Below are 25006 nucleotides of genomic sequence, written 5' to 3'. Positions count from 1 at the left end.
ATATAATGTCCCAATATCTTTGCTGATCTTCCTTACTAGATTCCTTATAATCAATGCTTCATTTGGTGTGAAATTACAAAAGTGAATATAATTTTGGTTAAAACTGCGAAGGAAAGTAAGAATTTGCTTGCTATCTCAGCTGGAGCACTGTGCTGCCTTTGACATCTTGACCATCCCTGGTAAAGTACTTGAAAAGTACATGAAGAAAGTGAAAAAAAAAACCAAACAAATTATTTCCAGTCACCGCAGACCTGAATTATTTTTAAAGTGGTGATTGACTGATGGAAGTCTCTGTACTCTCCTGAGTGATCCAGAAATAAATCAATTAAACAACTCCATTTTGTTTTTTTTCCCCATTTTTTATTTAGGCCATCGTATCAAAGCTGGTATTTCAGTAAGCATTGAGGCACTTCAGCACTGGAGACCTTGGTGTTCAGATGCTGATTGTTCCATAGTTTATTCCACTTCATAAAAGTGTGAGTAACAGGGAATTCCTCGACAGATTTTCGTCCCATACATCCTCTGACAAAACCTGAATGTTTTCCAGAATGTCAATACAAAACTTAGTGTCCTCAGCTTTCACAAGTTTCATAAAATCTGTGGCAAACTGCCTTTGGTCTGTCACATTTCGAGTCTCACTCAGGCTTGCTGACAGCTACACGGAAGCTGGCAACTTCGAAGCAGTTTGCCTGGGGAAGAATTCCTGTAAAACGAGTGGGAAATGGAGTCAGGGTGTAAGTCCAGCCTGATTTCCAAGGGCTGTCCCAGTGATTTGAAGGCTGATACTGGTGTGCCTCAAAGCAGGACATGGACAGCTGCTCTTGCCCAGGCTGGTTTTGAGGACAGAGAAGTTCCCAGCAGGAAAGTGGGAGCTTGGGTGGCCTCCCAGCACTTTGGGGTGGCATCCCACAACTCTCAACATCCACCATCACCCTGTGCCGTGAAGCCAGCTGGTTCTCCAAGGCCCAAAGAAGGGATTTCCCCCCAGGTCTCTGCAGTGGGTTGGTAGCACAGTGCTCCTGGTTATCTGGGGGAAGATGTTGTGCTGGCAGCCTCTGCCTCACCAGCTTGTCACCTTGGACCGGGACAGAGAGACCTCGGCCAAGCTGGCCAAGCTCCCCTGGAGGACATTGGCACGGCTGGCTGCAAAAGGCCTGCTCTGCCCCACACAGCTCCTGCCAGCACACGTGCTGTGGGTGTGGGATATCCTAAGGGTGGGAGACGGGCAGGGCCTGGGGACACTTTGTGCTGGAAGGAAAAGGCACAGGATGGTGGCAGGGTGGTGGAGCAATGGGTGGGAGACAGGGGCAGGGCCTGGGGACACTTTGTGCTGGAAGGAAAAGGCACAGGATGGTGGCAGAGTGGTGGAGCAATGGGTGGGAGACAGGGGCAGGGCCTGGGGACACTTTGTGCTGGAAGGAAAAGGCACAGGATGGTGGCAGGGTGGTGGAGCGGGGGCAGGAAGGGGCCTGTGCTGGGCGCCTGCAGTTTGTGACATCACCAGAGCAACACTGGAGCGACACTGGAAGGATGGGGGAGTGAACATTCCATGCCATTCTGTCAGGTCACAGTGGCATGAGGAGCCCACTGTGAGCCCAAGTGAGATCTCGGCTATGCCACTGCAGTGAGGGGCCTGGAGCAGGCGGTGCACAGCCACCATGGATGAGAACAGATATCCTTTTCTTCTTCTACCTTCTCCTCTTCCTCTGCTCTCCCTGCCCTGTGACAGCTGCCATTGGGATGCCCCTGACATGGCCCTTTCCCCTCAGGCCTGGGCACACAGGGGATGCCCTGGAGGGCCTGGGGCAGCCAGTCCTGTCAGCCAGGGCCGGTTGATAATGTTTGGGTGGGCACAGTGCTGGGAGCACTCGTTCCCTGGTGTTTCTTGGCACTCCCCACCATTCCCTGAGCCTGCTGAATCCCCTCGGCTTCCCCACGTTTCCCTCCTCTCACTGCAGCCCTTTTTGCACCCTGACCACCCCTTGATCACACCCTCCCTTCGGCCCTTCTGTCACTGCTCTCTGGGACTTTGAGGACAGAGCAGAAATCTCTTCCTGCACACCTTGGGGCCTGCTGCATTCTCAGAGGGCAGAATGCAAGGATGTTCTAGATTATGAAGAAAGGGAAGCACAATCTTCTTAGGTTTAATGAAATTAAACTTTTCCCCCTCATCCCCTCCATTAAAAGGCAATTTAATTGGCCAGAATCTTCCTTAACCTGACGTCTCATACGTGGTTTTGGAATACAATTCAGAATGATTTCAAGAATGGGAATGTTGATTTAGAGGGCTGCAGGAGGCTGCTTGAAAAAATGCAAATAAAATTTGATGAAGACCATTTAAAACATATTTTCAAGGTAAGGTGTATGTCCATTAAGCAATGAATGGTTTAGAAGTTCAGTTACACACATCATATGTTTGCTGATTTTTTTCAAGTTAATTTTTTGGGAAATGTATTTCAAGCTAGTGTGGTGTGCAAAATCAGCAAAGAATTTTCCTCCTCCAGGTCTTTCATGTCTGTGTAAAATAGATAACCCAGGGTTTGAATTTGAATCATGAGCCTTTAGATTGGAAGGTATCTCTAAGATCACTGAGTCCAACCATTAATACATTGAAAAGTCCACCTCTGCAACTTGTCCCTAAGCACCACATCTGCAAGCATTTAAGTACTTTCAAGGAATGGTGACGCAGACACTTCCCTGGACAGCCTGTTCCAATGCTTGACAACACTTTCAGTGAAGAAATTTTTCCTAATAGCCTGGCACAACTTGAGTCCACTCCTGCTTGTCCTACTGCTTGTTACTCGGAGAGACTGACACCCACATAACTCTGTCTTTTCTCCACAACAAATTAGTGTAAGATGGAAAATATGTTGGTTTGGATTCCCAGGTTTTTTTTTGTAACATGTCTGCGCTTGAGAAAAGTTAAAGCATTCTGGTTTCATCCTATTCAGCTTCTCTGGTCAAGCTAATGAGCCCAGACATGTCTGTCTGATTCTGGACAGAGCCATGAGAGCAATCTTCTCAAAATCCTCTTTCCAGGAGGACAATTGGGATTTCTCTGAGCTGTCCAGGCTTTAGATCCAGCACACATTCATTCCTTTCTCCACAATTCCTCTCCTGTAATATTTAAGAGGTGTGCCTGAATGGATGGGAATCGCTCTCTAACTCCCTGGGAATGGATTTGGCCTTGAGAGGTGGCAGTTTTTAAGATATTTCTGTGAAGATGACATGATACAGCTAGAAGCTGGACTTAAGTTCATTTAGTGTAGGCAAGCAAACTACTGCCAAGCAGATCTTGTCTCAGTGAGCAAATACTAACAAATGAGTACTGGATACATATTTTCTTCATGTAATGACTCAAAATATCTAAGATTTTCCCTTTACATCATTTCCCCCCCAAAAAACCCCATCTGTCTGGTAATGCTTTTTCCCTAAGGGAATGAAAACAAGTCTGTATATATATATAAATATATATATATATTTATATAAATACATGTATATTTACTTACTTTCACCTTTATAGATATGATTCTTTTGAGAATGTTGCAACCAGCTGGCAAATTTTGTCCTGATTTGGCAGAGACAATTAACTATGGCAAGTCAGAAAGGTCATAAGAAGGAAGGCACTAAGCTTTCCTCACCCTGTCTTCCTCTCTCATTGTTTGCCTTCTCAAACCAAGGTAGAACCAGCAGCATGAGCTCAACCCTGGCTAAAGAGGCTTCCTGTGGTTTTTTGAACTTTCACTGCATGGAGAAAGTTTCAAAGCTAGAGGATCTCTTGAGAACTTAAAGATATTTCTCGTTGTTTCCTCTATCTTCCCCCTACTTTAGTTTCTGGCAGGAATGTGAGAGATGGTCAGCTGTGGGAAGAGAAAAGGAGATTTGAGGGAAGTGACCTGCAAAGAAGAAGTCTGATCTAGTTGTATTTAACAACATATTATACCCAATAGCCTGATCTAGTTATTTATAGCAGTACTGTTAGGTGCCCTATGCTATTTGAGAAAGATTTACAGGGGTTCAGTAGTTTGGGGGGTTCAAATATTTCATCAGCGAAACAATATGTAAAAATCCAAAGCATTCTGGATGTTACTGACATCTTTGTAATTAACTGCACATCAGCAGTTAATCTAATGGTTCTACATAGCAAAATACATTTTATAGAAAGCTAATTTTAAGGAATAATCAGCTTTTTTCTTCTCTGTTCTCTTTGAGCTTATTTTACTGTAATACTCTTTTGAGCAGTATCAGAATTATGAACATTAAGGTTTTAAGGAATAATAAATTTTCATCTAATTTCTCTCAAGACTTTGTCTCTTCTTTTTCTGAACAGCAAAAATTTGATGTGCATTAATAAAAATAGGAATGATAAAAATCTACCCCAAAAATTTACAATATCTTTTTATAGTGACATGATTTTTATCACTTTAATTTGAAGAGTTCTTTTGTGTAGTATTATTGCCTGTATTTCACCAGGAGGCAGCTAAAATAGAAACTTTACTTTTTTGTCCAGCTTCTCTTTGTGCCAGTAACTAAGTGAACATCCTCCAAGTCCTGATAGACTGTTTATTTTCAAAAGAAGTTGGTATTTTCTTTTCCTGCTTAATGGTTATAAGCAAATTTGCAGCACTGTTAAGAACATTAAAAATTGGATGGAAGAAATCAACCTTAGATGGGGAATTTCTCAGCAGTAATGAAATGTGTATAATTAGCATTTGTACAGAAATATTTTCTTGCTGGTGATTTCTGTTAATAATGATCATTATTATTCTCTTTTGCAAACTCAAAGCAAACACTGAAGTACTCATTTGTAAGATTTTTTCACTAGAACTCCTCATGAAATTTAATTTTGTACTCGTTTCAGTTATTTAATATATTTTTACTCCTATTGTACTTATTCAGAAGTGCAGAAAGAACTTTACTGCATAGGAAGGAACTGGCACCAGATCTTTAAACTTTTGGCTTTCATGGTATGGCTTCAAAACCAATCTAATTTAGCAGTAATCCAATCTCTTGATCAAAGAGCAGCCAGAGCTCAAGTAAGCAATTTCCTGCTTCTAGACATTTCTGTGGAAGCCAAACCAGCCATAGTAAGGGCCATGTTTGGATGTTTGGATGCTGGAACGTGGTGTCTTTGGCATCTCAGTTTAAGGAGCCAACAACTGAGAATTTTCATCAGTTTACAGTCATAATCACTGAGGCAGTGGATTGCCATTTGTGGTTTTTGTGAGCAATTTTGTCAGAAGATTTCTCTTGATTTGGCAGGTTTTAAGCAAAAATCAGGCTAAAATGTTAGAAACATTTATATTTCTATATTGATATTAATTAATTAATCAGTACATAATTAACTAATATATAACATATATACAATATACAGCATATAGCATATACTATATTTTATATTATATATTAATAAATAATCTTAATATACATAGTATATAATATATAGTTTATATAATAGAATATGTTATATATTATTATATATATGCTATTATATCTTAATATACGTATTACATATTATATCTTATTATGGTTATATTATATTATATTATATTATATTATATTATATTATATTATATTATATTATATTATATTATATTATATTATATTATATTATATTATATTATATTATATTATATTATATTATATTATATTATATTATATTATATTAATGTTTTAATAAATTTATATTTATATTTATATTTATATTTATATTTATATTTATATTTATATTTATATTTATATTTATATTTATATTTATATTTATATAGAAATGCAATTTATATTTATATATTATATATATTATATTTATATTTTTATATATTATGTTTATATATATGCAAGACATATATTTATTTCTATGCTTATTTATATATATATATGCAGTTACTTTTTTTAAGTAGAAAATTTTAAAGGAAAAATAGAATTGTTAAACCTGTGAAAAATGTAAAAAGCAGAAATGGTAAAAAAGCATTATTCTGCTCAAATTCTTTTGTGGCCTTTTAACTTTTCTAGTGACTTTTATACTGAAACACAGAAATTAATTACTATGGTAACATTTTGTAAGCTGTATGAAAACAAGCTTACAATTCAAGAATTCTGAAAGTGTGAATAATTAATCTAAGTTCAACATTCTGGCTTGTTAAGATTAGAACATGGTGTCATAGGTTATTACAAAATATCTTGTCTTCAAACTTGAATATTGTTTTGTTGTGAAACAATAAACTTCGTTTATTGAAGTGTTGAAAGGTTTGTATTTCTTGGTAATTTGGTCATCCTTATTTCATTTTTAAGATTACTGGTTGCTGATTTTGTGTGCAAATTTGACTGACAGTATTTACAATATGGTGTAAATAGCTGTTGGAGAGGTATTATACTAAATATATTTTCCACTTGATAAGTTTTATGCTGCACATTTATTTTAATGCATAGCATTTTAAAGATTTTCAACAATGTGTTTGAATATTAAAAATGCATTAAATCTAAATTTATTGCACTTATTTAGATGCTAATTGTGTCATATGGTCCATTTTACTTTATATAAAATATTTGTAGCACACAAAGTGTCATCTTAAAGTTGAGGAGTGTAATCTGATTGTAGTCACTGTTGCCTGAGGATTCTTCTATGATGCTCACTCTTATGGTCAGTTATAAAAGAGTGTTTGGTGCATAATTTGTATAATTGCATGTTGTTTCATTAATTTCTTTTTTTTTTTAATAAATTTTGGTTGCTTTTTTCCCTCAGGAAACTGTGGACGAACAGTCAGGAAATATTATTGGCATGGACGACTTCAGAGCAATTTATCGAGCTCTTGTACACAGGCCTGAATTTGAAGAACTATTCAAGGCTTACTCGACAGATGGCAAAATTCTACCTGACAGCCAGCTCCTTAAATTTCTTATAAAAGAACAATTTCAAACTGAAGCTAATGAAACAACTGCCTTAGAAATTATTATGAAGTATGAACCCATTGATGAAGGTATGTACAGTTTAACTATTTGATATCTAGCTCTTATTTCTCGTGCTTCTCTCAATGACTGTGTTGTCCTAAACCTCATATATTTATTTCTTTAAAAGCATGTCTTTTCATCTATTTATTATGTTTTCTTCCTGTGTTTTAATTTCTTTTTATGGTGCCCTCCTTTCTTTGCTCTGTTCTTTTTTCTGTCATTTCTTTATATTTTTATTTCTAGTCCTTCTACAAATTCTGTTCTTCAGCTCATTACAAACCATTTTCAATTTGTTTTTCTTAAAGTCCATATCTGCCATTTTTCTTCTCTGCTCGTTACACTGTCTTCTCTCCCTTGAGTAACTTAGTGAAAATTCAAGGCCTCAGACAAGACTTTTATGTCCTTCTGACTTCCTTGCAGGGGCACTGTGGAAAATTTTTGTAGGTGCCTGGTCACCTTTTGTGAATCACTAGAATGCTGAGATGAGGAGGGCTTCATAAATCTGTAACATGTTCTTCACCTATTTAAAGGTGCCTCAAGTTGGGGTGTAACACTTCTGCTGAGCATCACTGATTTCAACTTGTGGCAAAATTTACAGCTAGGAAAAGGATAGAACTGCATTTTGCTGCAAGCTGTTACTTTATTCAGTGGAATATGTTCAATTCTTTCGTTTCCTTGGTTCCCAGTCGTTGAAAACGGGTGGAATTGATAAGTGGTTAAGAAAAACAAACCCAAGGGGAAAATATTTCTTCTGGGATAATAGCACTGGATTTTCTATGCTGACCTGTGGTGGAAGAAGAAAATGGAAAATGCCACTTTTTCAATGAGAAACAGAAGAACATTGGGTGTTTCATTTAGAGGCACTTACTGTCCAGTAATAAAAACATGTGACTCCTTATGCCTTTACTCTTTAAGGCTGCCTTTCAAATTTAACTGTATTTTATTAAACATATTCTGCTCTTTCAGAGGAGCTAATGTTTACTAATTGTTCAAATTACCAGCTTAAAAGGTTCCTTTTATTTTGTGTTACCTGTTTTGATGGGAAAGTTCAAATCTATAGCACAGTTAAACAATGAATAATCTTCAGTCCATTAGAAAACACCTTTATAAATATCAACTGAAGTTTCTATAGGTTTAATTTAATGTCTGGTTGAAATTTCAGATGCTGAGACAAATTCTTGTTTGTTTCTTCACCTGTGATAAATTTGTTTGTCTTGTTATTGGAAATAATCTCGCTGAACAAAATAACCTCTGTATTGTTCATGCTCCTTTGAGTGAATTCATACTCCCACTCAAACATATTTCTTGAAAAGTTCCAGTTATGATTGACATGAGAGATGATTCATATGGTATTGTGATAGACCATTTTGTGTAAGTGTCGTTCTGAATTTGCTACAGAACATTATTCATCAGGATGATCTGTTGGACTCATCTGTCACCCTTGCCCTCCCTGTGTCTTACAAAAAGGGAAAAGGCCAGGCTTTGACATTTGATTGACAGGTTTGCTAATAGTAATGACCATTCTCTCATAAATGTGATAGCACTGCTATGTCAAGATTAGGATGAAAACAATGACTACATTTTACATCTAATTTAAATAAATCCATTTATAGCATCCAGTGCATCCCTAACATTTCTGCAGAGAGATTTTCAAAGCTATTGAGCCAGATAACTTTGAATTTATTCTCTGTAGGTACTGTAGCTAGCTCAGGACAGTATGGAATAAACTAATCTTTCATTCTTGTTATACAATTTAGATGCCTAATGTCAAAATACTACACTAACAGGTTTTTTCACGTGTGCGCTAAAACCTTGCATTTTTGGTAGAAAGAGCCATTTCTATGGAATTGATCACAAAATATGTGATTCACACCTGACAGTTGTGTCTTACTAGCACCCCAATGAGAGTTTTATTCTTCCCAAACATTCCATTATCTTCCCATTTTACTATTAGCTTTGAATAGAAGACTCAACTCATTAAATGAGATTAAAGAAAACATGCTAACTAAATAATTTTTTTTTAAGCTTGGTATATATGTCTTTTTTAAAAAAAATTCTGCTCATTTACATGGATAGGATTAGAGGCACAGTGAGGATAAGAAAGTGCATCCCAGTATTATTTACAATGTAGAGCCATTCAAGGACTCTATTCCTGCCTATTTTCCTGCTAGGCAATACAAAAACAGGGCAAAAATGCAATCCTGTCTTAAAAAAAACAGCTTGCTTTGTAAATAACAATATAAGCCTGGTGCATCTGTCAGACAAGGACTTTGAGTAATCCAGAATGTATTTGTGAAGCAAAAAAAAAACATTCGCAGTTTATTCCTAGTGCACACAGTCGTGAAGGTTTTTTTTGGATTTTTGATGTATGCGAGACAGAGCTGAATGTAGAGCACAAATTTGCAGAAGAGAGCATTTGATCCCATTGGCCAAGGTAAATCAAACTTAATAAAGGAGACATCTCTGCCAAACTCCCACCGATTTCATAAAAAAACCATGTGGAGTAAGAAAGATGGCTTAAAAATCTCAACTAAGACAATGGCTGTGGCTGGATTTGAGAGACACAATATATCAGATTATGAAAAGATGTGTAAAGGTCTAGTCTCAGGGAAAAAATTCAAGACAAGGTGATTATGAGATATAAACCCTTAGAAAACTGAACTGCTGTTCAGATAGATACTTTATTCCAGCATGCACCAGTTGTAAGTGTGGGTAAGGGAGAAAAAGCCTCCCTAGAATATAAACTGAGACTAGAAAAGAATTAAGTGTATTATAACTTTAGTCAAGGAAATACTTCTCTTTACTGTTCCCTTAGAGCATGAATGTTTCATACTGATGTAGTCAAATTTCATAGTATGAAATTCCATCTGATGATGTTTCTGCCTTTTAATGACTGAAAGATTCCTCCTTCCATTATAGCAGAGTAAAACCCTTGTCTGTGATTGCAAGTATTTCTCATGAGTTCACCCCTAAAATTCCCAGCAAATGTATCTGTACCCACTCCACTCTCTCTGTCCCAAGTACCATAGACATTTAATTACTCATTTAGCTCTCTGGAAGCAAAGAGCACTCACATACATTTAAAAACATGGGAAACATCTCTCTCTCCACATTTCCTAGTCTCACATTCCGTTCAGGCTCTTCTCCTCCCCACTCCTGAGTCTCTATTTCAGTCCAGACACCTCTCCCAGACCCTGGCAGGGCTGCAGGTTGTACTCAGTCCCTTCAGGAGGAAATGGGTCTTGCAGGAGGCTCTGGCCAGTGCAGAGTGATTTCTTGCTTGTTTTGTCTGCCTCGTTGTGTGTACTCCAAAGGCCTTCAGGGCAACAAACATCTTGTGATAGTTTTCCATTTTTTCTTTCTGAAGAGAAACATTTTCAAAGAAATTCCAAGGTAAATAAGAAAAATGGAATGTAATAAACTCTGAAAATAATGTATAATGTAATCCAAGTTTTTCAAATACCCAGGTTCAAATATCCATAATTCCTCTCTGATATGACAGTATTTGTATATATGGCAGAGCTGGAGTTTACCCTAACAGGAGGAATGAGAAAAATAATTTTATCTTAAATCAGATTTAAAAAAACCCCAAACAATATAAAGGAATATTGTTAATAAAATGAATTGTACACTATCCAAAAGAGGAGGGCAAGACAAAAGAAATCATTGAACTTTGTGAACAAAAAGAGGCAACGAGAAGGCAGAAATCTTTTCTTGCCTTCCCTTTCTACAACAAATGGATATGTGTGTGCACACTAACTACTGCTAAAAGGTCCTAATGGAGAAAAAGACTGAGGTTCCTCCAGGGGAGAAATGTAAGGTCTTGATGAAAGTCTTTTCACTGTGGAATAGTTATGGAGATGAATTCCCATTTCCTTTAATGTAGAAGCAGAAAATGTCTGTAAGTGGTCAGAAAATAGCATGGCTGGGCTATTCCTCAGAAATGTAAGCTCTGTAAAAATACAAAGATTTTTAGTCTGTTGATTGGAGACATGAGCTGAATGTTTTACTGAAGTCTATGAGCTTACATCTTGACTAACAAAACAATGTTAGATGTCCATTTTTTGGGGATAATGGTCATTAGCATATTTGCTTGAACATTAATTTCTCTTGAGAATATTGCAGTTAACTTTTGTCGATGACAAGAACAGCCAGGAAAACATCATAAATAATTCAGAAAAAAAGCAAGACTGAAAAGCCAGTATTTTTTCACTAATTTAATAAATAAATGCAGAAAAGGTAGAACATAAAAGATGTACACACACACACACACAAATAGTTACTAGCTCTACTTGTAATTGCTCAGAGAAATCTATAGACCATGAAAAATAAAATAATCCAAAATGAAATCCAGACAGTTCATGTAATTCATTAGAGGCAAAACATACAGGATGAGTGTATTCTGTTTTGAGTAATGTGAAAAAATTCAAAATGTTTTTTAAAGATCCAGACAGTAGAAATTTAATCCAGTTGTTACAAGTATAGAACAATATACCACGTGCATGTGGATAAATCTATAGGATTCACTTTTCAAGAGTCATCAAGGCTGCAAGAAGTCATCCTGCAAATCTCTCAGCTAAAAGAAGACCAAAGAAATTCCCGATGCAACAAGTACAGTCGGTTCTGTAATATTATTAATATTATTAATCTGAGTAAGATAGTCAAAAATATGGATGGAACAGGGTAGGACCTTCTTAAATGATGTAATCAGGTCAGTGAAGACAGGTTGACAAATCCAAGTTCTTAGAAAATTGTAACAAGCTTGACTAATACAAGTCAAAGGTTACTTTTGAAAACAGGGGGGAAATGAATGATGAATTGAAAGACTGGAAAAGATCAAATGTAATATTTGTTTTAGAAAGGGAACATCTAAAGAACTAGTCACTGTCAGTGACTAGAAAAAAAAAGGAGAAAATAATAAATATGTAAACCCTTCTAAGACGGTAAAAGTGAGTTGCAGTTTGTCAGGACATTCCATGAAGAAATAGTATCCTGTTTTCTCCTATGAAAGATTAACAATACAGATGGATAGCAGAAAAACGAAAATTATCAGAAATCTGAAACAGAAAATGCCCTGGATTGGATTTTTTTTTGAGGAAAGGAGTGGAAAGTGGGAAGTGCAAAAGCAGTGTTCATAGGAGAAAAAGTGTGAAAAAAGAGGAGAGGAATAATACCAAACAGAACAAATATTTTGGACAGCAAGGAAGTTTCAGGGTAAATTTCTGTTTCCTAATTATGAAAAATTTCCTAACAAGGTTATTTAGCAGTTGAAATGCTTTTGTTGGGTTGTCTGTGGATTCTTCATCAATGGAAGACTGGAAGAATAACTTCAGAAAGACTTCTGTTAGGAATAAGTTGTTGGGTGAATGCATGTTTGATGTCTGGATGCCCTTCTGTTTTTCTTTATCATTGTAAAACATTGCAAGTTTTCTAGTTCAAAGACCTGTGTAATTGAGAAACAATTATTTTCTGTAAATTCTCATCCAGGTGTAAAACTTCCAGTCTGTCACACACCAAAGATGGATAATTGCAATTCTAACTTGTACATTCTGATTCTTATAGCTGCAGTAAGAATTACCAGGGCAGAAAAGGGGGTTTTCCTACTGGTATTTCCAGTCCCCAAGTTTGTATACATCGACTTCTAAACTATTATTAACATAAAATAATCTTGGATTATTTACTTATTGTTAACTGCTAGCCTAACGGTGACAATAAAATTATTTTAGAGTAAGAACTGAGCAAAATCCCTCACTAATTCAAACTATATTTTGAAGCAAATCTAACTTTTGAGATTATATCATTTGTAAAATGACTGCATTACAAACATGACATTGAGAGCAGTAGCTGGCAGTGTAATGGCTCTGTTTGCCATTAAATCAGTCAAAACCAAAACAAATGGGATGACTATCACTGGTATGGACTCAATTAGTTCATTTTGTTATAAATATAGTAGTGTAATAGGCTTGATTTGCAATTAATCTGTGTAGACAGTTATTTCTTTGGTTAAAATGCTATTTTTATTTCAAATATTTCTAAACATGATTTGATCAATATTTATTTGGAATTTTCCACCCCTGGCGAAGACATTTGGTGCTAGAAGTCATAGTTTCTGCAAGATTATATTGAGAATTTCTGACTTTTTAGAGAACAATCCTGGTTCTTTTAAAAGAGAAGATTCCCTTAACACGTTGTCTGGCATGTTACTTTCCAAAGTAAATGACAAATATTTTATTTATATTTAATTAGGACTACTGAAAATTCTTCTTAGTGCTGTCCATAGAAGAATAAAAGTGTCAAAACACTTTTTTTTCTCTCAGAAGTTTGAACCACAGCAATTCAGCTCCAGAGTCACACGTATCTGATGTTTGTGTTGTTTATACATTTGGTATGAATTTTAAAATTGCAGGAAAGCTTTGTGCTGTATAACCTTTAGCAGTGTTCAGAATTGGCTATTAAAAATTTCAGAAAGTGCATCAGAGTGGCTTCACAACAGAGATTTCTTTTTTTTTCCTTTTGTTTTTGTTCAGTGAGGAAGAAAAGGCAGTTGTCATTTGAAGGATTTATAAGATACATGAACTCAGACGAATGTTCAATATTTAAAAGCCAGCACAAGACCGTCTATCAAGATATGAACCAGCCATTATGTGACTATTTTATTTCATCTTCTCACAACACCTACTCGATAGCTGACCAGCTAATGGGACCCAGTCACTTATGGGGCTATATCAGGTATATAGACATAATTTTTTAATATTTTAAACTTTCTTTGGCTTTTTTTTTTTTTTTTAATTAATGCTAAGTCACATACAATCCTACTTGGAAATAAGGGACAAAGCCATCAAAGATACAAGTTGAAATGAGAGTGGTATTTTATTTTGTGTGTACACTTTTCAATATATTTGCCAAACCATCTGTTCATAGTCTGGAAGCAATCTATTTTTTTCACTTACATCTCAGAAAATCAACCTTGCAGCAAATGGAATCTATAGTATATTGTACAGTACACGATTAAATCAGTTTTTAATCTCAACACGCCATGCAAAAAATAAATAACTCCCTGAAAGTAATGTAAAATTCCTGGGCAAGCTGTGATCTGTTCAATGTAGAAGATGTGTGTTGGAGTATGTCTGTGTCAAGGATATCTGTGTTCAGTGCATGTTGCAGTGTGGGCAGGTTAGAAACAACAAAAACAACAAAACATGGGCATTCAAGTAGGCAGCAGGGAGAGGAACCTGTGCAGTGTGTGACTCCAAGAGGATGATGACCAGGATGCCTTATTGCCAAGACAGGGAAGAAAGAAATTAATTGTGTAGTAAATGCAACACTGAGAGGGCAGGATGTATTAAGAATTAGGAGGAGATGTGTCCAGAATTATTTGTACTACTTTAATGAAGAGAAAGCAGCAGGAATCATCATCTATCTGAACACTTTGTAATTTTTTTTTGGTTGCTCTCTTGATGTTCTTTAGTGACTTGCAACCATCAGAAACAGTACTGAATTTCTAACAGTATTTAAAATTCCATTATGTTAATGCTGCCTTGCTGAAAGTAATTGCAAAGAAGGTATAACCCCCTCTCTCTTTATCTCCTATATGTGTGAGGAAAATGCTAAAATCAGCTAAAGGCATATTTGACATATTGTTAATGTGTGAAAAGCAGGATGTAAAAGACAGCTTGGTAATTAAGTAAAACAGTTTATAAGAAATGTTTCAGTTAGTTGCAAGTCAAATATTAGAAACCTAAGAATTTAAGGGATGACACTAACATATTCAGATTAAAGCAGTAAAGTCAGGGTGTCTCAGAAACTTTAGCACTCTTAGAAATGTGGTCTGGGGAGAGGAACTGTTTTATGTAAAGACCAAGCGCAACCTGATTCTCCAAGTACTATAGATTTTTAAATATAGTGATTCTCAAAATTCTAAGCAAGTTTGGAATAGTAGCACAAAATAGCATTGAAAATATTTATTCTTTTATTTTAAGTGGCAAATTGCCTTTGTTCCAGAATTCCTTTATTGAAATCTTTGATTTTTAGCCTTTTAAGGAAGATAATGCAGGTAATCCCATATTCTTTAAAGGTCTAATAAAGTTTATTAAATAACACACACCTAAAATAGGCAGAAACAGAAAGTATGTCTGTCTCATATAATTCTGTAGGATTTCTATTTATGGTGAAAATGAGGTGTTTTTTCTGTAATTAATCCCTGTGCTTGTAATCAGAAACACAGCAACTTGTATAAAAAAGTTTGCTATCTTTCTTTTGGCTGCAAAATTGTTTCTCTTGTTCTTCTGAAGTGCTCTGTTAAAAGGATGCCGTTGCCTGGAGATTGACTGCTGGGATGGCACCAACAACGAACCTATTGTGTATCATGGTCACGCTTTAACAAGCAAAATTCCATTTCGCTCTGTAATTCATGTGATTGACAAGTATGCATTTATGGTACGTACAGATCTGTGTGTGTATACATGAGTTGGTTAGAATGGGATGGTGGCTTTAACTAAGTGGGGACATGGCTCTTGTAAATTCTCCAGGGTAAAAAAAAATGCAACAGAGACTGTGGCAATGGGTATTTTAAAAATTAATTGCAGAGCAATTGTGCTATTTGTTCTTAAAGTATTTTAAAATCTTTTTAAAGGAATCATAATCATTTTTCCTGATAATGAATATAAACCAAACTTAGTGCAAAGGATTCAGGTGATCTCACTCAGCTTGTTAGGTGGAATTCTCACCTGACATAATTTAAACAAGGACTGAATCTATATTGAAGACCTAGTTCAGATTTTTTCTGATGTTTTCCTCCTTCTTTATATCCCTTAAAGGTTTTTTTGTCACTTACTCTTCTGCTGCTATGAGTCTGTCTTGTATCCTCTGTGTGAATTTATAAAATAGACAAAAATATTAGATAATAGATGAGTTTGAGACTGTGTTTTCCATTTCCTCTCTTTTGATTTTGAATGTTGACACTGATAAATGTTAGCAGCTACTGATGTTTTTTGGTCAGGTGACCCATCAGAGCAAAGTTCCTTTTACCTATCTCTAGAAAAACACTGAAATCTGGAGAGTTTTTGCACCGTCTCAGGCTTTTGTATAAGCTTCTGGTGAAACTCCTGCTCAAAGGAAGTGCTGAATGACAATTAAGATAAATCTCAGAATCAGGCCAGCATTATGTGTGTGAATATATACATCCACGATCATAAATTTATGTGGATTTTCATGCATATGTATTTATAGCCTTCTCAGTGTTAATCAAAGCTGTGGTTTTTTTCTGTTTTCTATATAAAACTTAATTAATCTCTGATTTTAAAAGTGAAATTAAAAACATGATTTTATTCCACTGTTTTTCAAAACCCACTGGATAAAACTTTCCTCTTCTTGCTAACACACAGCATATTGTGCTTAACTCTAATTCAAACTTCAGTTCTCAAGCCCAAGTGCCAATGAGATGATAAAATCACAACAGGTCATGGTTGGTACCAGCTGTCCACGTAGGCTGAGCTTTGCTTCTCTTAAAAGTCAATAGCAAGTGCTCAGGAGACAAATGTAAAGACAGGAAAAACATAAAATGGTGTTTTCCTTATGGACAATTTAGGCTCTGCCTGAGCAAAGATTTCATTCAGACTATATTTTTGGTATCCACCAGTATTATTGGCAACTTATGAGATTTACTTATAAGTCTAGATGGATGCATTTCTTTTGAGTTCTTCTCTAATTTTTACTAATTTTCTCTTTTTCACCTTTTAGCTTTAATTTTTACTCAATTACCCTTGCTTGAGTAGTGTGATGAGAAAAGTGTATACTGTCCCTAGAAAAGTTTGTGGTATTATCAAAAATAAAAAATATCCATAGCTTGTTCATGTAAAGGAAATCATTTCTGAACAAGCTTTGGGGAGACTATCAGAGTCTTGATAGACTATTTGAAAAGTAGTCAAAAAATCTGTCATAAACTAAAGCAAAAGACATTTAATTCTGATTTATGCTTTCAATTTTAATTTTAGAATCTGATTTTAGCTTTTAAAACCAAAACAAAGCAGTCCTTTTTTCATATATGTCTAGCTCTGTTTTAACTTTCTGAAGGTGCATTTCTTTTTTCTTCTTCAATTGTGCTTTCTTTTTTCCACAAATGTTACCTGTTTTATTGTGTTACTAACCTGGAACAAGTGATCTATATTCTGAAGTTTTTGAAAATGAATGTAAATACAGATGGCCAAGGGGACTTTTGTAAGATATTTTGGAAAAGCAATTATTCATATTTTTATTTATTAATAATAAAATCCTAAAATTATATTTCCAGTTATCTGCCTATCCAGTTATACTGTCTCTGGAGAACCACTGCAGCCCTGAACAGCAGGAAGTAATGGCAGACTGCTTGAAAAGTATTCTAGGTGACAAACTTCTCACTACACCAATTGGTGGTGCAGTAGATATGACTGAACTGCCTTCTCCTGAGGTAATAACTTTTCATTTTTCTCTATGAAAGAAATGAAAAAAATGGTGGAGTTCTGTTGCCGCCCATTTGCTTGGTTTTATTAAGTTCAGAGGTGGTTTACCCCAGTTGCTCCCCTGTCATAAAGAATGGTTTGTCCCCAGTTGCCCATCGTTGTAAACCCTTCCCATTTTTCCAGATTGTTCCCCATCCATCACCCCAATCCTGCCCCTAAGCCCTATCAATCTATGTGAACCCCCACCTTTTGTTCCAGTTCTTTCCTTGCCTATCATCCCTTCCTCGACGCCCCATTGATTGTACAGTTGCTTTCCCTCCCCCGGGTCCTTACCACTGGTCCTGCATATTGTAATCCCCACCCATAACCCCTCTGTTGCTGTTGTCCCATTGGTCACCATACGAGCCGCCCACGGTCCTTAAAACCTGGCGCATGGGGGTGCCCAGGGTCTCGGCTCAGACCTCTCCCCTGTGATCCCAGCCCTGCACCTGTTGGAATAAACTTGTTCCTGGGAAATCGGGAGAGCCTGAGCACTCTTTCTCCCTTCGCCACAACCCGTGTCGCCCTGTGAGCCACAACGCCAGAGCGCAGAGGAGCTCTGGAGGTTCCAGGTTGAGCCTCGCAGTGCTTGCCTGGTTCCCCACTCCTGCCGCTGACATCGGCCACAGCTAGCCGAGGCAAAAGGGGCCGAGCGGGCAGCGACAGAGTTCTTAATTATTTTTTTTTTTCAGTCCTCTTGGACTGAATTTATGGATCACATCTGGTGTCAGAAATAGACTTCAGGTAGTATTTAAAATTTAAAATTTAAAAATATTTAAACTGCACCAAAAAAACACATGAAAATATATCTGTTATCTGCTGATTTATTTTTTTGTTGCTTAAATTGAAGGAAATTCCTGAAATTTAAACATGTTATTGAAATGGAAACCTGAGCCTACATTTTTTGTCAATAACAGTGATGATGGAGGTTTTTTTTGGTCCTCTGCTACTGCAAAGCCATTCTCTTTCTCAGTGTGTTTCTCCCTCAGACAGCGTTTCTCAGCGGATGGCCCGAGACCCCTGGGACATGAAGTCAGAAAAGGCAATTAGATGGGTGTTGAAAATTTTATTGCAAACTAAAACAAATACATTTCCTTTGTTCCAGTCTTTGCACATAATTTTCTTTCAAGGACAAAAACTTTTCTCAAGTCTTTTGTAGCACAAATACGTGCACACATACAAAATACTTATTTCAGCTTCTCGCTGTTGCCAGTATAGCCATATTTTATTCCTTGTGTTTTTACAGTAGCTAAAAAAATGCAAATGAAAATGTGGGAAGGAAGCACTGTCATAAGGAAAAACAACACACAAAAGGTGTTTAAAATAATTTTTTAAGGATTTCTCAAGGAAAAATATTTTTGAAGTGATCTGTGCAAGAAGATGTGCTGAAGTATTACCGCACTCTTATATTTCCATAACAATGTTGTAATATTTAATGTTCACGTTTCTCCACCCTTTTTTTTTCTTATTGTAGCAATATATTTTTTTGCATCATGGTTTCCAACATAATTTTGAAGCCTTGAAAACTGTTTTTTCAATTAGGAAAAAATCTAAACTCTATCAAACAGGAGGGCTTGTTGTAAAGCTTCTCAAATCACAGCTGGATTCAGTGTAGGAGATGTGCAAGGATCATATGTCCTCTGAAGCAAGCACAAAATCAGTGAAATGGAATCACTGAATCACACACTTAAAAATATTAATTTCTATGATATATGTCCCTTACCATATGGTTACTGTGATACAGGGAGTTCATACTTCATATTTCCACAGCTTAGAGTTTTCATGAGTCAGCTCTGTAGAGTTTTGCCTGAAAATGGATTGCTGGGTCTGTGTATGGAAATGCTGTCAGCTGAGATTAATTCTCCTGAGCTTTTAACATATTAAAGTATTGTGAGACATATTTCCCATCTGTGCAAGGTGTAAGGATTACCTAAATAACGCCACTGTCGTCACCTGATTACAAAAGTTTTAATTCAGAAAATTATTATCTTGAGAATGAACACAAATGAGGATCTTCTCTGTTTCTCCTAGGTTTTCTGATCATGCATGTAAGAAAAGTCAGTAGGACTTTACTTAGCAATGGAAATATGTAGCTATGACTGAATTTGTAAATTCAGTTATAAGCTTGACTTTGGCTGGCATCTTTTTGAAGAGCCAAAAAAGGAGTTTAGTGACATCACATCTTTAAAGCTTGGGACCTTGTGCATTTTCAAGGCCTGGGTAAATTCATTGTCATTTGAGAAAACCAAATTCTGAATTTAGTCTTCAGACTGCTTTACTCAAGCTGTGCAAAAGAGATGTTACAGAACCACAAATGATGAATTTGAAATGCTCTTTGTTGGAAGGATCCTCAGTTAGTGTGAAAAAGAAAAAAGCTGTCACCTATATAAGTTGTTGGTCCACTTTTTTCAAGATGGAGCATTAGCAAGAAAAGGGAAAAAGCCACCTCAGTGTTCTTCAAGATCAGAATTGAATGGTTATTTTGTGTGTACATGAAGTGGGAAATCACATAGTTTCTCCAAACACTTCAAAGAAACATTAGACAATTACAGGTTCCTTTTAGGTTTTGGAGTTTTGGAGGCTTCCATTGAAATAATTTTCTTTTATATGGTCAATCTTCTACTTCTTTCTTTAAGTAGGTCTTGAACTATACCTTTGTCAACTGAGATGATTGTGTGTGTGTGGAAGGAGGTTAAAATGAGGAACACGCCCACTCTTAGGTGGTTCCTTGGACCACCTTGCAATGATGTCTCCTACCATTGTAATTCTAAGTGAAAATCACATGGAGGCGCAGGAAATAAAAGCGGAGGATCACTGAACACTTCCTCTCTCTGCTTTTCCCAACACTTGCTTCATCTGAAAAACAAACCCCAGAAAATTTCAGGACTAAAGGTTTTTTAATTCTTTGCCTTCAGTCATATATTCACACTTCCATCTGACTATATTGATATTATTAATTCCCTGCAATTCCTGTATTCTGTGGCATCTCAGCACACAATTCCTCCTCTACATATGGAGGAAGGAGAAGACTTTTGCACTACTTCTTTCTTTCCCACAAACTTTATCCCATGAGAAACTGAGGCTGCTTTTAAGCTTCACCTGTCCCATCTCTTTCCCAAGAAGATGTTTTGCCACCCAAAGCGACAGACCTGATACAATTCTCTGCTCCCAGTCTTGGCCATCATGGTGCTTCTAAAGAGACTTCATGAACTCCCTCTAATCTTCACTGGAATAACAGGTCCTTTGAGTCAGGTCCTGCATTAAATTAGATTTGACATCAGTGACGGGCGCCAGACATCTCTGCTGGTTGTACCAGCACTCGTGGTGATGTGCTGATAGAAAGTGAAGGAATGAAGTGCCTTATGCAGCAATTTGTAGATGAACTTAGAAAATATCAGGATGCTAGAAGAGATAAGGTTTTACTTACCCTGCTGTGTTCTTCCTCTCAAGAGATCTGACAGCAATTGAAAGGAGCATGTGGGCATCCAATATAACACAGAAAAGAATGTAAGCACATTGATGCTTTGATGAAAGTTTGTTCCTCAATTATTTTGCATTGTAGAGCATTGAACTGCCTTACACTGCTGACAGGATAGATATATCAGATAGTTAGGAATCTTTTATTATTTGCAGGTTTCCTGTCACAAAGTTGGAATGAGATATTGCTGTGTGATTAACTGAAAGTGAAGTGGCAACTACTGTGATTTTACAAGTTCTCTTTAATGTTTACCACACAGCTGCAAGATCAATTACTGCATTGTGATGTCTCAGAAGCATTTCTGGCCAGGATTGCCAAGGCTTCCCTATGGTTGTTAAACCTGTGGTGTCCAAATAAAAGGATCTGTTTAATGAGATCCTTGAGAAAGATCAATAGAAGGTCTCCAGTACAACTTCATGGGCTATGGATATTTTAAATTCTGCTATTATGGGGAAAACCAGCTAACTCCATAAGCCAGGACTCATCCTTCACACTTTTCTTCACCTTTATCTACTCAGTATAAAAAGGAGAGCTTTCTCTACACAGTGAGTGTTTTCAGTGAGAAATTCAAGATTAAGCACATCTAATTCTGTTGCTTCATTTATGAGATTAATTCCTATTTATTTTGACCAACACATTCACATATGCAAATGTCTTGACCAAGTCTTTGCATCAGAAATACTTTTGTTTCTTAGCAAGTCAAAATGTTTCTAGTCACTCTTATGCCTTTCGATCAGTCTATGGCATCTATTCTTTACAAAAAATATGAAAAAAAAAAAAAGAGAATGTTGTATGTCTTGGTGATGACCTCAAAAATAATAATAAAAAAATCCATACTGTTTCTCATAAAATATCTGGAATCTCTAGGCTGTAGTGAGTACATACAGAAGACTCATCTAATTCCTTCACTATTTTTAGGCATTGCACTCTTGAGGGAACATGATTTTCCCAGAAATGTGGTAAACATGTGACAGTCATTATCTGTTAATAGCTTCTTTGCATTGTAAAGCAACTTCAGGAGATAACTAAAAACAAGACATTGCCATATTTTATATCATTACCCAGGTAGGTCTTGGGTCAATGGCTTATTTGGTGTATAAAAATCATGTGGTTTGTTTGGTAAGGCATCGTCTTGGACCATTGAACTTTGGTAAGGAATCTGTGCAATGAAGACTCTGAGCCAACCTGTAACCATCTCATCTTTCTCTGCAATCATCTGGACTTATTTCCAATGCATCCAGAGATTTAGTTGCCCATGTAGAATATAGTTTCAGCTATAGCACAGCTATTTATCCTTAAGTAGACTTAAGGTAAGTAGACTTACCTGAAGTCTACTACAGAGCACAACACAGAAATGGAATTTTCAGGGTAGGGTGCTTCTCACTGGGTAAATGTGTTGTAGGAAAACTTGCTATGAGGTAGCTAAAATGCTGCTCCTGATATAATTAATATTTGTTTGCCTAGAGCTCAGACCTTGCTGGTGGTATTGATTAAAAATATCTGTATAATAAGTATACAGTATTGATATAAAGTATCTGTAGATGATAACTGCGATTTATAAGGCTGCCACAAAGACATCCATTCACACTTCACTAAGTGTGATTCGTTAAAGATAGCTGGTGTTGGGTTTTTTTAACAGTTGTACTTAACAAATCTTGTCATTGTCTCAAAACCTTTCCCTGTGTCAGACTTCACAGGAGGTGTTGTATCTTAACCCTATATCAGTATTTAAGGCAGCAGTATCATTCTTGAAATAGAATATTATGTAAAACTCAGAAGAGATTTTAACTTTGTTACTTAGCAAGATTTTCAAGGCTTGATATTCCTCTAACTGAGCACCTACAGCTGGTCAGGAGAGAAGAAGGGAGAACAACAAGCTCAATTTAAACAGGAGAAGCTATTCTGTCTTTAATACTTCTGTCTCAAATCCAGGGTTTGTTCCTTACATTTCTGGGCACTGAATTTTCACATTAATTGTAGTCATCAATAGGTGGGTTTGCCCGATCCAAAGTGCTTGTGATTTTTATCTTGGAAACTTGGCATTACTTCAGCTGATTTGTGTTATACATCCCATTAACCAGAATGCACAAGAAAAAGGTTTTGTTCATTTAATTATGTAAATATTTGTTCCAGTTGATTGCACTTCGAGGTTTTTGCTTATGCCAGTCTTGAAGTCCCACTATGCTCTAGGGAGGTCCTATGATGTTTTACATATTTGAATTTTTTAGTATGCTTGCAGTTTTTATAGAAGTAAACAGCAAATGTATTTTTAACATATTTTGCCTTTCATAATAAAACTAGAAAGGAGAAGTTATAGTGAATGCTCAGACTTTCAGCTCATTAAAAGGCTTTTCAGCTCTCTTAGAAGACCTGGACATGTAGAGAAAAAGGTGTCACATGTTTAGCAGTGCTGATTACCAATTAAAGAACTCAGATTTCACACAGTCACTGAATTTGTAACCATATATTTGTTATAAGTTTTTTTGAAGATGTGTGAAGTTCAGACAAAAGCCTATGCCATTTTTTCACTCTGTGTTTCACTTTCAGTGATTGGGGGTAACTATTATTGTCATTTGCTTCTGGCCAAAAAATAGCAAATTCTCTGGAGTATTTTTGTAACTGTTTCTGAAAAGAACCATGATTTTAGAATGTTACCTTTGTAGAAAACAAAGCAAACCTTAAAAAACTTCTCCTACCTCAGGATGTTTATGTTTTTGCTAACAGCTCGCAAACAGAATTTTAGAGACTGATTGACACCATGACCCATTTTTATATCATTACACACACACACTATTGTCTTTTTTTACTTAAAGTTATGTTTGCATATAGGAGGCAGTAATGTAACCATAGATAGTTTTTTCTTCCCTTGTATACCAGGTCTTTTTTTATTTTATTTTATTTTTTTTTTATTTGTAGAATGAAGTCTTCCCATGAATAACAAAATACAAGATCAAAAGTGGATAGAATTGCTTTTAGATACTGGGAAATGTGAACATGCAAAGCAAAATTCAGAACTCTTAAAAAACATGAGTAGCATTAATCATATTAAAACTCTTCTAAAAATACCAGAGAAAAATAAAAAAAAGAGTGCATTAATAAGAAATGAAGGCAATGTTAAAGGGCATCCTTATCCTGAGTCACCAGTGCAGAGAGACTAATCAAAACTTCCAGCAGCATGGCATTGATAGATATTGGGCATAGGATGTCTCATTCCACTGGCACCCTGGCAAACTACCAACACGAGATCTGAAGCGATAGGGGGATTATGAGCAATGGAGCTTGCAATGGAAATAAATGGAATGTCTCTATCCTTGCCTATGGCTCTGGTTTCTACTAAAAAACTTTGGCTTTATATATTTCTGTTATCCATACCTTTCATATTTACTTCGTGGATACCTTAAAACACAGCATTTCAGTTACCTTTCATTTATTGTGAATTTTTTTGTTCCCTCTTCCCGCCACACTCCCAGTAGTGTAATCTTCCTTTCCACTAGAGCATAGGAAATTCAAAGAACATTGTTGTGGATCACTTTATTCAAGAGTGACAGTAAGTCCTGTTACTCCCTGACAGCTCCTGTGCACAGATGTACTGCTGCATAATAGAAGCTTTACTATTAATATAGTTTTGTAAATTGAAGTGAAATATATACTCATAGGATTCTGTTCCATAGATGAAAGCCATGCTGTTAGAATCAATATAATTCAATGATGTTTTTCTCCCTCTACATTACATATTATGGAGGTTGATACACGTCTATTTAAAAATAGAGAAACTGCTTAGGCAAAATCACCAAACTTTTGTTTCCCTGGCCAGGTAAGACCAGCATAAGGTTCTACTGTAAAATAACACAAGTTATAAACAAAAGTTTTCATTTGGTACACCAGAGAGATATGCACAAAGGCATTAATCAAATAACAAATTTCCTGCAGGCTTAGTGATAGATGAAAACATTCCAAATGAATAGCAGACACATCTTTAAGTGTGTATATACACATAGAAGTACATTTAGGCTTAAAATAGAAGTAAAAAAATAAGTAAAAAAATATACCTTCTATGTCTTGCCTGGCTATCACTTTTGGCTCTTACTTAGCTTTCTACTTTTAT

General features: G+C 36.2%; 2 protein-coding genes across 2 annotated transcripts in view; one reads left to right on the top strand and one right to left on the bottom strand.

Annotated features, from left to right (window-relative positions):
- Window positions 1–377: 377 nt before the first annotated feature.
- LOC131586092 (F-actin-capping protein subunit alpha-3-like) lies at window positions 378–922 on the bottom strand. Its single transcript, XM_058852832.1, is given in 4 exon segments — window positions 378–493; window positions 496–644; window positions 646–820; window positions 823–922. Coding segments are annotated over 4 exon segments (540 nt in total).
- A 115-nt stretch (window positions 923–1037) lies between these two features.
- The window catches only part of LOC131586091 (1-phosphatidylinositol 4,5-bisphosphate phosphodiesterase zeta-1-like), a 46136-nt gene continuing 22167 nt past the window's right edge, over window positions 1038–25006 (top strand). The window contains exons 1-3 of the mRNA XM_058852831.1: window positions 1038–1192; window positions 2205–2355; window positions 17237–17392. Coding sequence (XP_058708814.1) covers window positions 1038–1192; window positions 2205–2355; window positions 17237–17392 — 462 coding nt within the window. The remainder of the gene's footprint in view (window positions 1193–2204; window positions 2356–17236; window positions 17393–25006) is intronic.

The sequence above is a fragment of the Poecile atricapillus genome, chromosome 18 (assembly GCF_030490865.1).
Source record: "Poecile atricapillus isolate bPoeAtr1 chromosome 18, bPoeAtr1.hap1, whole genome shotgun sequence".
NCBI lineage: Eukaryota > Metazoa > Chordata > Aves > Passeriformes > Paridae > Poecile > Poecile atricapillus.
The sequence above is the reverse complement of the archived record's forward strand: the minus strand, read 5'-3'. Positions and strand labels throughout refer to the sequence as shown.